This window comes from Anomaloglossus baeobatrachus, chromosome 7 (assembly GCF_048569485.1).
Source record: "Anomaloglossus baeobatrachus isolate aAnoBae1 chromosome 7, aAnoBae1.hap1, whole genome shotgun sequence".
In the NCBI taxonomy this organism is placed as follows: domain Eukaryota; kingdom Metazoa; phylum Chordata; class Amphibia; order Anura; family Aromobatidae; genus Anomaloglossus; species Anomaloglossus baeobatrachus.
Genome location: NC_134359.1, coordinates 103,420,111 through 103,434,100, shown reverse-complemented (window position 1 = coordinate 103,434,100; position 13,990 = coordinate 103,420,111). Strand labels below are relative to the sequence as shown.

The 13,990-nt window shown below is 43.8% G+C and overlaps 1 protein-coding gene across 2 annotated transcripts in view; it reads right to left on the bottom strand.

Moving 5' to 3' along the window:
- ERBB4 (erb-b2 receptor tyrosine kinase 4) overlaps window positions 1-13,990 on the bottom strand; it is a 1,420,891-nt gene that overhangs the window by 484,864 nt on the left and 922,037 nt on the right. For both annotated transcript variants that reach the window (XM_075317538.1, XM_075317539.1), the window contains exon 5: window positions 4,594-4,659. In XM_075317538.1, coding sequence (XP_075173653.1) covers window positions 4,594-4,659 — 66 coding nt within the window. The remainder of the gene's footprint in view (window positions 1-4,593; window positions 4,660-13,990) is intronic.

Genomic DNA, 13,990 nt, shown 5'->3' with positions numbered 1-13,990 from the left:
TCATCCCTCCATTCATCCCTCCATTCATCCCTCTATCATCCATCCATCCATCCCTCCCTCTATCCCTCCATTCATCCCTCTATCACTCCATTCATCCCTCCTTCTATCCCTCCATTCATCCCTCTATCATCCATCCATCCGTCCCTCTATCCCTCCATTCATCCCTCTATCCCTCCATTCATCCCTCCCTCTATCCCTCCATTCATCCCTCCCTCTATCCCTCCCTCTATCCCTCCATTCATCCCTCCATTCATGCCTCTATCATCCATCCATCTCTCCCTCTATCCCTCCCTCTATCCCTCCATCCATCCCTCCATTCATCCCTCTATCATCCATCCATCCCTCCCTCTATCCCTCCTTTCATCCCTCTATCCCTCCATTCATCCCTCCTTCTATCCCTCCATTCATCCCTCAATTCATCCCTCTATCATCCATCCATCCCTGCCTCTATCCCTCTATTCATCCCTCTATCCCTCCATTCATCCCTCCCTCTATCCCTCCATTCATCCCTCTATCATCCATCCATCCCTCCCTCTATCCCTCCATTCATCCCTCTATCATCCATGCATCCATCCCTCCCTCTATCCCTGCATTCATCCCTCCATTCATCCCTCTATCATCCATCCCTCCCTCTATCCCTCCATTCATCCCTCTATCTCTCCATTCATCCCTCCATTCATACCTCCATTCATCCCTCTATCCCTACATTCATCCCTCTATCATCCATCCATCCCTCCCTCTATCCCTCCCTCTATCCCTCCATTCATCCCTCCATTCATCCCTCCATTCATCCCTCTATCATCCATCCATCTATCCCTCCATTCATCCCTCTATCACTCCATTCATCCCTTCTTCTATCCCTCCATTCATCCCTCTATCATCCATCCATCCCTCCCTCTATCCCTCCATTCATCCCTCTATTATCCATCCATCCATCCATCCCTGCCTCTATCCCTCCATTCATCCCTCTATCCCTCCATTCATCCCTCCCTCTATCCCTCCATTCATCCCTCCCTCTATCCCTCCCTCTATCCCTCCATTCATCCCTCCATTCATGCCTCTATCATCCATCCATCCCTCCCTCTATCCCTTCCTCTATCCCTCCATCCATCCCTCCATTCATCCCCCTATTATCCATCCATCCCTCCCTCTATCCCTCCTTTCATCCCTCCATTCATCCCTCCATTCATCCCTCTATCATCCATCCATCCCTCCCTCTATGCCTCCATTCATCCCTCTATTATCCATCCATCCATCCCTGCCTCTATCCCTCCATTCATCCCTCCATTCATCCCTCTATCCCTCCATTCATCCCTCCCTCTATCCCTCCGTCTATCCCTCCGTTCATCCCTCCATTCATCCCTCTATCATCCATCCCTCCCTCTATCCCTCCATTCATCCCTCCATTCATCTCTCTATCCCTCCATTCATCCCTCCATTCATCCCTCCTTCTATCCCTCCATTCATCCCTCCCTCTATCCCTCCATTCATCCCTCTATCATCCATCCATCCCTCCCTCTATCCCTCCTTTTATCCCTCTATCCCTCCATTCATCCCTCCTTCTATCCCTCCATTCATCCCTCTATCATCCATCCATCCCTCTATCCTTCAATTCATCCCTCCATTCATCCCTCTATCCCTCCATTCATGCCTCCCTCTATCCCTCCATTCATCCCTCTATCATCCATCCATCCCTCCCTCTATCCCTCCATTCATCCCTCCATTCATCCATCCCTCCATCCATCTTTGCAGCTGAATAACCTGCTTCTGGTGTCTCACCTGCAGTATAGAGGTCTAGATAACAAAATCTTCCTATTGCTTTCAATAGAGGCAGTAGCTCAGTGGTAAAGCTGCTGCCTTTGAAACAATGAACTCACAGTTCCACGAGTTCGAGTCCCGGCCGCCCCGAAAATCCAGCCGATGATAATTTAATTTAATTTATTCCCTCCACTGAGGGGAGGAGCCGGGACATCAGCTGTGAGCCGCGGGAGTGCGGGACAGCCCTGATAAATCGTGCAAGTCCCGCAGAATCCAGAACGGTTGGGAGGTATGTATGTGTATAAGAGAGCTGTGCGCCCATCATACTGTTTATAGGGCAGCTGTATATGGGGAGACTCGGGGTATATAATTAAATGTTAAGTGGGCACTTATTGTTTTAGGGGCACTTAGGGTATTGTGACTATCAAAGGGGTGCAAAGGGGCATTATTATTTTCTAGAAGTTAAAATATTGGCAGTTTTTTCTAGGGCACAGGCACAGGGCATTAATATATTCTAGAGGTCTATTTTACTAAATAGAGGGCACAAATGAGGCCTTGTACTTTGTAACCAGCAAAGTGTTGGGCATTATTATGTGAGACAGTAAGAGGAGCACTGTTTTTGTGCCACACGCCAGGTGTAGTAATAGGAACACATATGACATCAACGGCTCAATTGTGAGGTATCAGCAGGATAAGAAAGTTGGGAATATGAGAAGTTAAATGTGTATTTGTTGTAAACTCTTCATATGAGTTGTGGCTGGAGAAGTTGATGTGTCAGTCTGGGCCTGATGGAAAAAAAGGTAAAAGTGAAAGATTCCATCAGAAAGTAAGTCACCTAATGTAACTGTACTGTAATATCTTACATGTTCTGCAGGACTGGTGACTATATGTATATGGTCACCATACAGTCCCTGACAGAAGTTCTGTCGCTTATCCATGTTATGTAAATAAAGGCTTATAACCTGACTTCAAATTCATCCATTGGTTTCATAAATTACTTTTTTGAAAGCTGAAACCCTCCGACATTTGGTTTAGATTATGAAAATAAAGTTGCTGCAAAGCTGAAATATTGATCATTTAATGAACACAGAAAGGTCAGATTTTGGCAAGACAAAAGTTTTGTCGCCTTGTCATATAATGCAACCAATCCTAGTTTACATCCTCACCTATGCTCATTAAATGATCGGTTAATTAGTGGATGTGTATAAAAAGAAACCCAGCACCCCAGACCTTCACTGGAATTGCAACTTGACCTCTGACAATATGCCAAAAATCCACCCTGCGACCTTTAATGTGTCTCAGCGTCAAGTACAAAGAATTAAAAAAAGATTTGAAGAGAAATGTTTTTGACAAGCCTAGGTCTGGCAGACCTCGCAAGACAATTGCTCAGGACGAATGTTTGTTGGTTAGAAAATCCAAAGCCAGCCCCTCTTACACTGCAGCAGAGCTCCAAAAGGCCTGGTCACCTCAAGTCCCTGTGTCAACTAGAACAGTTTGTAGGATTCTGTCTCAAAATGGACTCCATGGTCGAATCAGTGCCCAGAAACCAGCATTAAACAAAAGGCAATTAAAAAACCGTGTGGCATTTGCCAAGTCCCACAGCCTGCTAAACAGATGGATGCTGGAAAAGTGGCAGAAGGTGGATTTCTCTGATGAATCTTCAGTTAAATTAGACCACAGCTGCTGTAAATACTATAGGAGACCTACTGAAGCCGGTATGGCTTCAAAATACACCCAGAAAACAGTTAAGTTTGGTGGTGGAAAGTTCATGGTCTGGGGTTACATTCAATATGGGGGTGTGCGAAACATTTGCAAGTGGAAGGCAATATCAATAGCCTAAAATATCAAGAAGTATTAGCTACCTCTTACATTCCCAATCATAAAAGGGGTCAAATTCTGCATCAGGATGGTGCTCCATCTCATACATCCATCTCTACAACAAAGTTCCTCCTGGCAAAGAAGATCAAAGTGCTCAAGGACTGGCCAGCCCAGTCACCAGACATGAACATCATTGAGCATGTTTGGGGTAGGATGAAAGAGGAAGCTTGGAAGACAAAACCAAAGAATCTAGATGAACTGTGTGCATGTAAGACTGCATTCTTTGCTATTCCTGATGACTTCATCAATAAATTGTATGAATCATTGTTGAACCACATGGATGCAGTTCTTCAAGCTAATGGAAGTCACACAAAATATTACATATGGCTCTAATAGCACCACAACTTCATTCACCAATGTTTTGCAACATATCTTTGTATTAGAGGTTAATTATTTTTTTGAATTTAACATTACTTTCTGTGGGCGACAAAACTTTTGTCTTGCCAAAATCTGACCTTTCTGTGTTCATTAAATGATCAATATTATAGCTTTGCAGCAACTTTATTTTCATAACCTAAACCAAATTTGGGAGGGTTTCAGCTTTCAAAAGAGTAATTTATAAAACCAATGGATGAATTTAAAGTCAGGTTATAAGCTTTTATTTACATAACATGGATAAGCGACAGAACTTCTTTTAGGGACTGTATGGTGGTAATAATGGGGTTGTTTTTTGTATAGTGATTTACTTTTAGTAACTACTTGATCATCAGTTGAGGTTCTCGTATACCTACAATAAGCGTGCACCACTGTAGTTGTAAATATGGTGATATAAATGGTTTTTCCCAAATTATCAATATTACAAGTATGGAAAACATCTTTAAGAAATGTTAGCACTCAGCCATATATTAAAAAATCAAGTAAACATTTAAACAAGTCAGTGTTATCTGGGTAACCAGTGATACTGGGGTATCTGTATGGGAAAAAAGAGTAATATATAACAAGAAAGATATAACTTACGTCTCTGGCATTGGTTCTCTGATGGACCCCAACAGTGCTCAGGACAAGCTTTTGGACATTTCCCACCTGAGAGAAGTGAAACAGAGAATATAACCAGTGAAATAAAAATGAAAAAAAAAAAATAACTTTACCATGAATTGTCATGATTTGTAAGACTGAAAAAATATCCATGTACACATATAAGTACACATTACTGTTCATGTGTATGGCCCCATCTTTGAGGCAAGTATATGCTACTGGCCTCATCCAGCTAGCCCCAAATATGGTGGGACAAAACTATGCTAAATCTTTTACATAACAGAATCAAAGGTTGCATAATACAAAATGGAGTAGAGAAAGGGTTAAAGCCGCGCATCAGCCGAATTGAAGATGTAGAGTTTTGATGAAGATAAACTTTCTTTTATTCCATAGGTCTACGCGTTTCGAGGTGAAAACCTCTTCCTCAGGACCAGTACATCAACAAAAAGCCTTGGCAGATGTCATGCTCATTGAGAGCAGGTTTTCTCTAATTAGGCAGTGGGGAGCTGGTTGTCAGTATGACGCCGGCGGTCCCACCCTGGCAATAGGGTAGAGCAGAAAAGAAGCCGCCACTCTATTGACATAACATCAGCAGAAGCCAATAAAATTCCGGCAGTAGTGGCATGTGACTGCTCTGTGCCAGCGGAGAACGGCGCCAGGCACCACAGACACGTAATTAGCAACTACCTGCCTGTTAGTGCTTAGGCACATTGTGAAAAAACATAATAGTCCCGGATATCCCTGAATATGGTGCATCTTATTCCTGCATGCCCCTGACTAAAGGGTACTTTACACGCTGCAACATCGCTAGCGATAGCTAGCAATGTCGAGCCTATAGCACGCGCCCCCGTCGTATGTACAACATTTATTGATCGCTGCCGTAGCGAACATTATCACTATGGCAGCGTCACATGCACATACCTTGTGTACGACGTCGCTGTGACCACCGAACAATCCCTCCTTGAAAGGGGGAGGTGCGTTTGGCATCATAGCGACGTCACTGCGGCGTCACTAAGCGGCCGCCCAATAGCAGAGGAGGGGCGGAGATAAGCGGGACGTAACATCCCGCCAACCTCCTTCCTTCCTTATTGCCAGCGGGACGCAGGTAAGATGAGGTTCCTTGTTCCTGCGGTGTCACACACAGCGATGTATGCTGCCGCAGGAACGACAAACAACATCGCTACTCACCTGTCAACGATTTTTGGTGTTGGAGCGACCTCTCCAATACCAATGATTTTTACCTCTTTTGCGATCGTTTTAGGTCGCTCAGAGGTGTTATATGCTGCAATGTCACTAACGACGCCGGATGTGTGTCACAAACACCGTGACCCCGACGATATATTGCAGCGTGTAAAGCACCCTTTAGACTGGGATACAAAACACCAATATTTATTAATCAGAAACTATGTATTTTCAATTGTGTGGGTGACCAGAACAAGTCTACTGTCCAATAATTTGGCTACATGTAAATATTATATATATTTACATCATTGTCTTAAAATTAATCATGAGATACATTTTCTAGACTCCTGAAAAGACCTTTATTGAGAATATAATTAAAATAAGATAAAGGTCAGTTTATTTTTTTTACTACTGAAGAAACGTTATGAAAAACTTTTCTGAAAGAGGACAATCACTTTAACAGAAGACCACCATCTATTAATATAGAATTCCCTATTATAATGTAGAAAATGGGTTCTATGACCCAGAAAACAGCCTTAAGGATACAGAAATACAGACTTAAGAATGTATAGGGGGTAAACCCCTTTTAGCAGAGATGTTAAAGGGATACAATATTTTGAATACTCGCAGTGCATATTTCACATCAGTGCATTAAAAAAGTAACAATTGCGTTCCTCATGAAGTAAACTCTCCGTCGTTCTGATGAAGCTGCCAACAGGTACCAGTCTTGCATTGTGTTGAAGCCATCTTACGGTTTACAATTCCCTGTCACTGAACCATCTGTTTACTTCTATCATAAACTCATTATGGCAACATAATGCAAAATCATTTCTGTCTAACAGGACAGAGTTGAAGGGAGGATGGGGGGTAGAGGTGCGGGGGAGTCTCCATCTGGCACAAATAATACAACTTTAATCAGTAATAACGATAATTATTATTAGGAAGCTACTGAAGCTCGGTGCACAAACTTAATGAGTCTAAATTGATTTATAACAAAGGGGATTAGGAATGACTGCCTAGGAAAACATCAGGTTCAGTCATATCTCTGCAGAAGGGCAGTCACATTATTTTGGATAAAGAATTGCCAAGATGTTCCAGTGAGAGTAAACTTGGTACAGAAGGTCACTCTGACGAGCTGAAAGCCGATGGCTCACAAACATGATACCATTAAGAAGGGATTACTACTTCAAGAGCAAAACACAGGAGAAAACATTGGAATCAAAGTGTCAATAGGGGTCACTGTATATGAAATGTGTAATAATAATATTACAAGGGCTGTCCATTTAGATAAAAAATACTTTTAAATGTTGCCTCGAGCTATCAGCCTTGGTTCCTCATCCAGCTTGTGTCTTCTGCTTAACCCAAGAGAGAGCTTCGTGTCTTGGCGTCTTATCAAAGCTCTAGGTGAAGGGGGTGGCTGATCACTCATTTCAACACATAAGCCTGTCACTTTCCCTGTCATGTTGGACACAGAAGCACAGAAGTAAACTTATCTACTAGCACCTTGGTGGCTCATGGCTTTCCTTCTGGGAGCACAATAATCCACTAAGGCCGGGGCTACACGGGGATTACTGCGATCCTCGCATGACACTCGGCTCACGCTGGCAGCACAGCAGGAGCCGAGTGTCATGCGAGTGTCACTGCGACTGAGGTCCAATCATGCGATCGGACCTCAGCTGCGAGGGGCGGGCCAGCTCTGCGGAGGGGTGGACAGGCACTGCGGAGGGGAGTGAGTTATTTATCTCCCTCTCTCCTCCGTTGCCGGCTATTGCCATTCTTGCTCTGCACTCACGGTACACCGGTGTACTGCGAGTGTAGTGCGATTTTTCTCTCTCCCCATAGACTTGAATGGGTGTGAGAGAAACAAGACTCGCATTACAGTCGCAGCATGCTGAAATTGTTTTCTCGGTCCGATAAGGGCTGAGAAAATAATTGGTCATGGATGCTGGGACATAGGGTAATATTGGTCTGAGTGGAATGTGATAAAACATCACATTCCACTCACTCTGATTTTCATGCCGTGTGGCTTAGGCCTTAGGAGCAGTGGGGGATTGTAAGTCCCAGTGAACTATAAGCATTCAGGTGGCTGCGGATGCCTGATAGAAACGTGCTCTGTCTGGATAGCTGGCTGGCTGTGTGTAGTATGAACTCCTTGGTGGATTATTGTGCATACTACAATAACTTTCAACTACCTAAAAAATCTTTTCTTAAAGGTACATCACATATCAACCCTGGCTATGACACACAGTGTATCCCCATATACAGGCACTGTATGATACTTTTTGATCAACGCTACCCAACTAGATAGCTACATCTTGCCTCATACACACCTTATATCAGACACAGCTTGCCATTTTGTGACTTTCTTCAACCTTGGCCTTGAATTCTTTTCCATAGTGATTGTATCTAGATACGTTTACGTCATATTGTCTATCTATGGTGCGACCATATGAGTAAGACCAACTAGGTCGAAACGTCAGAAATTGTCGCCCATTACACACACACTGTTTTTGGGGGGGGGTTCCCCATCTGTGTTGACCAATCACTGAAAAATTAACTTTTTTGTCTGCATCCGCAATACAAGTGTGCTGCAATCTTTTTTGGACTTTAGTTCTCATTATTACATATCACTTCATCACATTTATGGATTCACCTTTAGAAATACATTTACTTAGAAAATTGTTGACGTGTTCAATACTTAAGGGGGCTTTACACGGTAGCGATATTGCTAGCAATTTGTGGCGATATCGAGCGTGTAAGTACCCGCCCCCGTCGCGCATGTGATTGTTTGTGATCGCTCCCGTAGCGAACATTATCGCTACGGCAGCGTCACACATACTTACCTGGTCGGCGGCGTCGCTGTGACTGCCGAACAATCCCTCCTTCAAGGGGGAGGGACGATCGGCATCACAGCGACGTTACCGCAACGTCACTAAGCGGCCGGCCAATCAAAGCGGAGGGGCGGAGATGAGCAGGACGTAACATCCCGCCCACCTCCTTCCTTCCGCATTGTGGCCGGCGGCAGGTAAGGAGACGTTCCTCGCTCCTGCGGTGTCACACACAGCGATGTGTGCTGCCGCATGAGCGATGAACCACCTGGATAAACAACCCTTACCGATTTTTGAGTTAGGGACGACCTCTCCATGGTGAACGATTTTCACCATTTTTGAGGTCGCTTAAGGTCGCTGGTCAGTGTCACACGCAGCGATATCGTTAATGACGCCGGATGTGCGTCACTAACAATGCGACCCCGACGACAAAACATTAACGATATCGTAGCGTGTAAAGCCCCCTTTACAGTATTTCACCTGCTATATACAAGTGCATCTCAATAAATTAGAATATCATAAAAAAGTTAATTTATTTCAGTAATTCAATACAAAAAGGAAACACATATATTATATAGAGTCAGTACACACAGAGGGATCTATTGCAAGTGTTTATTTCTGTTAATGTTGATGATTATGGCTTACAGCCAATGAAAACCCAGAAGTCATTATCTCAAAAAATTAGAATATTATCTAAGACCAACTGAAAAAATGGATTTTAAACTCATAAATGTTGGCGCCTTCTGAAAAGCCTGTACAGTAAATGCCTCAATACTTGGTCGAGGGTCCTTTTGCATGAATTACTGCATCATTGCAGCGTGGCATGGAGGTGATCAGCCTGTGGCACTGCTGAGGTGTTATGGAAGCCCAGGTTGCCTTGATAGCAGCCTTCAGCTCGTATGCATTGTTGGGTCTGGTGTCTCTCATCTTTATCTTGACAAAAACCTTGGACCACTGAGTCCACTTCTTTTTCTCCTTGGCCCAGGTAAGATGCTTCTGGCCTTGTCTATTGGTCATGAGTGACACAAGGAATGTGACAGTTGTAGCCCATGTCCTGGATACGTCTGTGTGTGGTGGCTCTTGAAGCACTGACTCCAGCAGTAATCCACTCCTTATAAATCTCCCCCAAATTTTTGAATGGCCTTTTCTTAACAATCCTGTCAAGGATGCAGTTATCCTGGTTGCTTGTACACCTTTATCTACCATACTTTTTCCTTCCACTCAACTTTCCATTAATATGCTTGGATACAGCACTCTGTGAACAGCCAGCTTCTTTAGCAATGACCTTTTATTGCTTACCCTCCTTGTGGTGTGTGTCAATAACTGTCTTCTGAACATCTGTCAAGTCAGCAGTGTTCCCCATGATTGGGTAGCCTACTGAACCAGACTAAGGGACCATTTTAAACTCTTAAGAAGCCTTTGCAGGTGTTTTGTGGTAATTATTCTAATATTTTGAGATAACAACTTTTAGGTTTTCAGTGGCTGTAAGCCATAATCATTAACATTAACAGAAATAAACACTTAAAATAGATCCTTCTGTGTTTAATGACTATATAATATATGTATTTCACTTTTTGTATTGAATTACTGAAATAAATTACCTTTTTGATGATATTCTAATTTATTGAGATGCACTTGTATATACAGTTAGGTCCAGAAATATTTGGACAGTGACACAATTTTCGCGAGTTGGGCTCTGCATGCCACCACATTGAATTTGAAATGAAACCTCTACAACAGAATTCAAGTGCAGATTGTAACGTTTAATTTGAAGGTCTGAACAAAAATGTCTGATAGAAATTGTAGGAATTGTACACATTTCTTTACAAACACTCCACATTTTAGGAGGTCAAAAGTAATTGGACAAATAAACCAACCCCAAAAAAAAAAATTTTATTTTCAATATTTTGTTGCGAATCCTTTGGAGGCAATCACTGCCTTAAGTCTGGAACCCATGGACATCACCAAACGCTGGGTTTCCTCCTTCTTAATGCTTTGCCAGGCCTTTACAGCCGCAGCCTTCAGGTCTTGCTTGTTTGTGGATCTTTCCGTCTTAAGTCTGGTTTTGAGCAAGTGAAATGCATGCTCAATTGGGTTAAGATCTGGTGATTGACTTGGCCATTGCAGAATGTTCCACTTTTTTGCACTCATGAACTCCTGGGTAGCTTTGGCTGTATGCTTCTGGTCATTGTCCATCTGTACTATGAAGCGCCGTCCGATCAACTTTGCGGCATTTGGCTGAATCTGGGCTGAAAGTATATCCCGGTACACTTCAGAATTCATCCGGCTACTCTTATCTGCTGTTATGTCATCAATAAACACAAGTGACCCAATGCCATTGAAAGCCATGCATGCCCATGCCATCACGTTGCCTCCACCATGTTTTACAGAGGATGTGGTGTGCCTTGGATCATGTGCCGTTCCCTTTCTTCTCCAAACTTTTTTCTTCCCATCATTCTGGTACAGGTTGATCTTTGTCTCATCTGTCCATAGAATACTTTTCCAGAACTGAGCTGGCTTCATGAGGTGTTTTTCAGCAAATTTAACTCTGGCCTGTCTATTTTTGGAATTGATGAATGGTTTGCATCTAGATGTGAACCCTTTGTATTTACTTTCATGGAGTCTTCTCTTTACTGTTGACTTAGAGACAGATACACCTACTTCACTGAGAGTGTTCTGGACTTCAGTTGATGTTGTGAACGGGTTCTTCTTCACCAAAGAAAGTATGCAGCGATCATCCACCACTGTTGTCATCCGTGGACGCCCAGGCCTTTTTGAGTTCCCAAGCTCACCAGTCAATTCCTTTTTTTCTCAGAATGTACCCGACTGTTGATTTTGCTACTCCAAGCATGTCTGCTATCTCTCTGATGGATTTTTTCTTTTTTTTCAGCCTCAGGATGTTCTGCTTCACCTCAATTGAGAGTTCCTTAGACCGCATGTTGTCTGGTCACAGCAACAGCTTCCAAATGCAAAACCACACACCTGTAATCAACCCCAGACCTTTTAACTACTTCATTGATTACAGGTTAACGAGGGAGACGCCTTCAGAGTTAATTGCAGCCCTTAGAGTCCCTTGTCCAATTACTTTTGGTCCCTTTAAAAAGAGGAGGCTATGCATTACAGAGCTATGATTCCTAAACCCTTTCTCCGATTTGGATGTTAAAACTCTCATATTGCAGCTGGGAGTGTGCACTTTCAGCCCATATTATATATATAATTGTATTTCTGAACATGTTTTTGTAAACAGCTAAAATAACAAAACTTGTGTCACTGTCCAAATATTTCTGGACCTAACTGTATATATATTCCATTGTTTTCTGAAGAGAAAAAGAAAAGATTCAGTTTGGAAGGATAATGTGGTGAAATTGTAAAACCGGAGCATTGGCAATATAAAATATAATTTTAGTGATAGAACAGCAGCGGCTTAGTAATATTGGACTGAGAGATAGCATTGTATGTGGAAGCTGCTACATCTGGGCCTGCAGGCGATGCTCTGCCCGTCCTTGTATTACATTCCCTATTATAATTCTATGGATTCATTGCTTCTTCTTTTGTGCAAAGAAAAAATAAAGAAATTATTCTCTATCTTCCCCTCCTCTGCACTTATCTCCTGATCTCTTGCGCTGTTAGAAGGTTAATTATCAAACTGCGGAACTCACTTCAGCTTTTCTGGCTATATTACCTCATGAGGCATCACACAATGCTGTTCTATCAACTGAGCGCACTCAGCTATGCAACACTGATGTGGAAAATCAGCCAAGATATGAGTTTTTCCTTGTGTCACAGAATAGATATTTTTCTATTTGAATGAAACCAGACAATAAAGCAGAAGTAAAGTTTCGTGCATTGACTGCCTATAATGTCCTCTGTTCACATTTTTAGACACAGAGGCGACAATGTGATTCAGGGAGAGACTGGTATAATTGAATGTTAATAAGTTAAAGTCAAATGGAAACATTGCTGTAATCATTCGTGAGAGATAAGTTGTAAATATTCTGTATGAAAGCTAGTAAGATGTATTAGGGGTATTAATGGTCACAGTACAGAAGAAATTCTTGCCCAACATATGCATTGTAGACATGGTGGACATGGACTCTATAGGGCTAATTCATTAAAACTGTCATTGTGGAAGCCAGTCTTTATAACGAGGCATGGTGGAGTAATATGTGCTGAATTTATTAACTACACAGTCACATCCTCACTCCTCATGGTGTTTGCCGAATTGTGCTACTCTGTACCTGTCACGCTAGGTACGGGGAAGTACCAAGCGAACAGCAAAAGGGAAGAGAAACCCTGTGTTTAGGGAAAGGGGAGATGGTGACCCCTGGCCAATCCTACTGCTGGTCTCTGTGGTCCCTCATTACCCTAGATACGTTTCACATCTATGCGCCGAACCGGATACCTGACTCTAGGTATCCCTAGTGCTGGGCCCTAAAGATGGAACGGGTGGGATAAGCTTTACGTCAACCCCACTAAACACTAAAGACGACTGTGACGCCCTGGACTAGTAAGGTCGTCACAGAGTTCTGCACAATCTTTCTCTCCACGTGCAGGGCTCAACTCCCCATGGTTCTGGGTCCCGATCTTGCGGTACTGCCTCCACCAGCATCCACAAATCCTAGCTACACCTCACACGACACCCTTTTAGGCACACCAGTGGGCTGCTAAGCTGGAATAAAGCCGCCCACCTAGGGGTCAGGCAGAGAGGTGGGAGTTGACAAGTCAGTACAGTGGTAGCCCTCGAGCTGTGAGGAGCTCGGAGGAAGCTGAGAGTTGGATCTCCCAGGGGAGAAGCAGACTAGGTCGCAGATGGTGGTCTGGACCAGGAGGAGTCAGAAACCCGGTCGCCGGAGATTGAGACTGGGTGGTGGGCTGGTCTTGGAGCAGAGCCAGCAGCTGCAGTTCAATAGCCAGGCTGGGACCGAAGGCACGTCGGGGTACATAGACCCTAGGTCGGGGAGAAGCATCAAGCAACTCGGCAATTAACCTGCGGAGGACAGGACCTATACGCACTGTTCCCATGAAGCTCAGAGATCGGGTGCACTAGCGCAACGAGGGGGATAGGGCTTTCCAAGCAAAGCAGCCCACTGAAATCCCAAGCATGAGCTCCTAAAAGCAAGCTCCTCTGCCACTCTTGGCAGGGAGCGGGGCCCGAACAGCTCCAAGCTGACGGGCCAACTGAACACTCTAAAATACGGTGCCAGGAGGAAGGTCACAGACTACCAGGCAGTACTGCAGGGGACGGGACCCGGACGAGCTCCCCAAGAAGGCAGTGGCACCCAGAGACTTGGTTTACTACGTTGTCAACATCTGCTTTCTTGCTGACTGAGTACCTGATTAACCCCTGCAACCAGCGAGCCTGCGCTCCT